The sequence below is a fragment of the Solanum dulcamara genome, chromosome 9 (genome assembly GCF_947179165.1).
Source record: "Solanum dulcamara chromosome 9, daSolDulc1.2, whole genome shotgun sequence".
In the NCBI taxonomy this organism is placed as follows: domain Eukaryota; kingdom Viridiplantae; phylum Streptophyta; class Magnoliopsida; order Solanales; family Solanaceae; genus Solanum; species Solanum dulcamara.
In genome coordinates, this window is record NC_077245.1 from 75,394,707 (window position 1) to 75,397,380 (window position 2,674).

The window sequence follows — 2,674 nt, forward strand, 5'->3', positions numbered from 1 at the left end:
AATAAGCATAACAAATACTCCTTCCGTCTTATATTATTTTGTTCATGTTAATTTAATATAATGATTAAATTTTTTATAAATACATTTTAATAAATTAATTTCATTAATAAGATATCAAAAAATTTAATTTAACTATTATTAATTTATATAATTATTTAATATCAAAAATATATAATAAAAAAATTGTTTTTAATACATAGACCAAATAATATGAAAAATATGAAATGTACAGTCCTACTAAAATAATAAAACATCATGGACCCCAAAACACGTGAGTATTCCCAAATCCCAAGTATCTTGGTGAGAATCCTTGGTTTGGACTAGTTTGTCAATTTAAATTGAAAAATAAATAAATATTCACGCTTTTATATTTATGCTGAAATATATTTAATACACGTGATTACCATTTTTTATTTTTCTATCACAAAAAATCATCATAAATTGTCAAGTTTTACCCTTTTCTTTCTTTATTTGGTATGATAATTATGTGATATGAACTTAAATGAAGAAGTATAAATTCATATTATTCAATTTGTTTAGGATTAAGACATAATAATAATTGTTGTTGATTATCATTTTTTATTATTTTTTGTGATATTTGATTAATTACTGATAAGCTAATAACACTTTTGAATTTTAATTTTTTAATTATTGGTAAATTGTTATTTTAGTGTTTGTGATATCTGACAAATTCTTTAGTGAGTTAATCGTAATATTTTTGAATTTTAATTTCTCAATTATTAACAAAATTTTAATCTTAGTACTTATAATATATAATTAATCATATTTAATTTTAATTAATTAAAATATGCACCTTTAATCTCTTTGATGATGAATAATTTACAATTTTTTCATATTCATTAATTGTCTCACCGCTAAATAGCTAGTTATTTTACTGTATTTTTATCCATATTTATATATGATGTAATTTTAAAATTTGTCTAAATATAGCATATATTTTTTATATAAAAAAATTAAAAACACATATTTTAATCAATTGAAGATTATGTTATATTACGGTCACACTTATAAGTTATCACAAGAATGAAATCAAAGCTTACCAATTAAAATACTTAATTATAAATCTTAAATTACTCATATATCACAAGAATGAATTCAAAACTTACAAATTAAAAGACTTAACTATAAATCCTAAATTACTCACATATCACAAGGATAAGATCAAAACTTACCACTTATAAGACTTAATTATAAATTTGAAAACAAAAGAAAGTAAGACCAAAGGAGTAACATGTAGGTAACACGTGAAACAAAACAAGGGTGTGGAAACAGGTAATAGCCGGTTTCCGGTGCGGTAAACAAGAAAAGACTTGTTGTGTTTTTTGGTCTGGTCGATGTTAATAAATAGTAAAGCCAAAAAGGAAAAGACTTTGTGTCTCTGTTTTTGTATTTGTGTAAGTCTTCAATGACAGGGGAAGAAGAAATGAGTAATGTAACACTTGATCTTCTTAAGAAGAAAATGGATGATTTTGCTAAAGAAAGAGATTGGGACAAATTTCATAGCCCAAGAAACCTTCTTTTGGCTCTGGTACTTAATACTTATTCCCTCTTCTTTTATATATATATATATATCATTTCTTGATTTGTGCGTGTTATATTTGTTCTTATTATGAAATAATCATGTTAATCTTCTCTGCATCGTTTTGTTTGTTTTCATTCTTGGGTTTTTTAGGAATAGTTACCTTATTTATACTCTTCCGTCTCAATTATTTATGTGGTACCAATTATATTTAAAAATTAACTTTTTACTTACTCTTGTTTTTCTTACTCTTGTTTTTTACTCTCATAAAATATCAAAACAAATTTAATATGACACTTTTTGTATTCATTTAATATTGTGCTCACTTAAATATCGTCATACGAAATGAAATAATTATGTAGAATAATATTTCCTATTACTTGGAAAAACATGGCTCCTGGTAGTTATTTTTTTAAAATTTATGTATTTTACTATTACTATTATTACAAACAGGTTGGAGAAGTTGGAGAATTGTCAGAAATATTTCAATGGAAAGGAGAAGTTCCAAAGGGCTTGCCAGATTGGAAAGAAAATGAGAAATTACATGTTGGTGAAGAACTTTCTGATATTTTGTTATACCTTGTTAGGCTTTCTGATATTTGTGGAATTGATCTTGGTCAAGCTGCTCTTCGTAAAGTCCAACTCAATGCCATCAAGTACCCTGTTAACAAACTCAATCAACAAGAACAAGTTGATAATTAAATAGTCCAGCTCCGTACTAACAGGAGGTCTAGTTGGATGTCTTCATAGATAATAGTTCTTTTGGTTTCTCAGTCATTAATAGATTTTAATTTTACTTCATATGATATTTGATTTCAGTTACTTGAAATGTGCACTTTTAATCTATTTGCTTATCAATATATAGATATAGGACTATTAACTATTTTACTGTTTAATAATTACACGTGAATTATGTTAAACTTATATTGTTAATCCATATTTGAAGATGATATACTTTTAAAAATAGTTCAAATATAATGTTTTTTTTACGGATGTGAAGAGACCAAAAACACATATTTTAATTAATTAAAGTTTAAGTATATTGATTCATACTATATCAATAATAATAGCATGCTCATTAATCAGTATGATATCACAAATTGAATCTGAAGAGAAAGGGTATGTGAAAATCTT

General features: G+C 24.5%; 1 protein-coding gene across 1 annotated transcript; it reads left to right on the forward strand.

Annotated features, from left to right (window-relative positions):
* The first annotated feature begins 1,392 nt into the window (after nucleotides 1–1,392).
* Nucleotides 1,393–2,420, forward strand: LOC129903309 (uncharacterized). The gene is made up of 2 exons (XM_055978831.1): nucleotides 1,393–1,549; nucleotides 1,994–2,420. The coding sequence occupies exons 1-2, from the start codon at nucleotides 1,427–1,429 to the stop codon at nucleotides 2,240–2,242; spliced, it is 372 nt and encodes a 123-aa protein (XP_055834806.1). The 5' UTR covers nucleotides 1,393–1,426; the 3' UTR covers nucleotides 2,243–2,420.
* The last annotated feature ends 254 nt before the right edge of the window (nucleotides 2,421–2,674 follow it).

Coding starts and splice junctions, on each gene's coding strand:
- LOC129903309 (XM_055978831.1), top strand. CDS start 1,427: ATGACAGGGGAAGAAGAAATGAGTAATGTAACACTTGATCTTCTTAAG. Junction 1,550..1,993: donor GAAACCTTCTTTTGGCTCTG/GTACTTAATACT, acceptor TATTACAAACAG/GTTGGAGAAGTTGGAGAATT.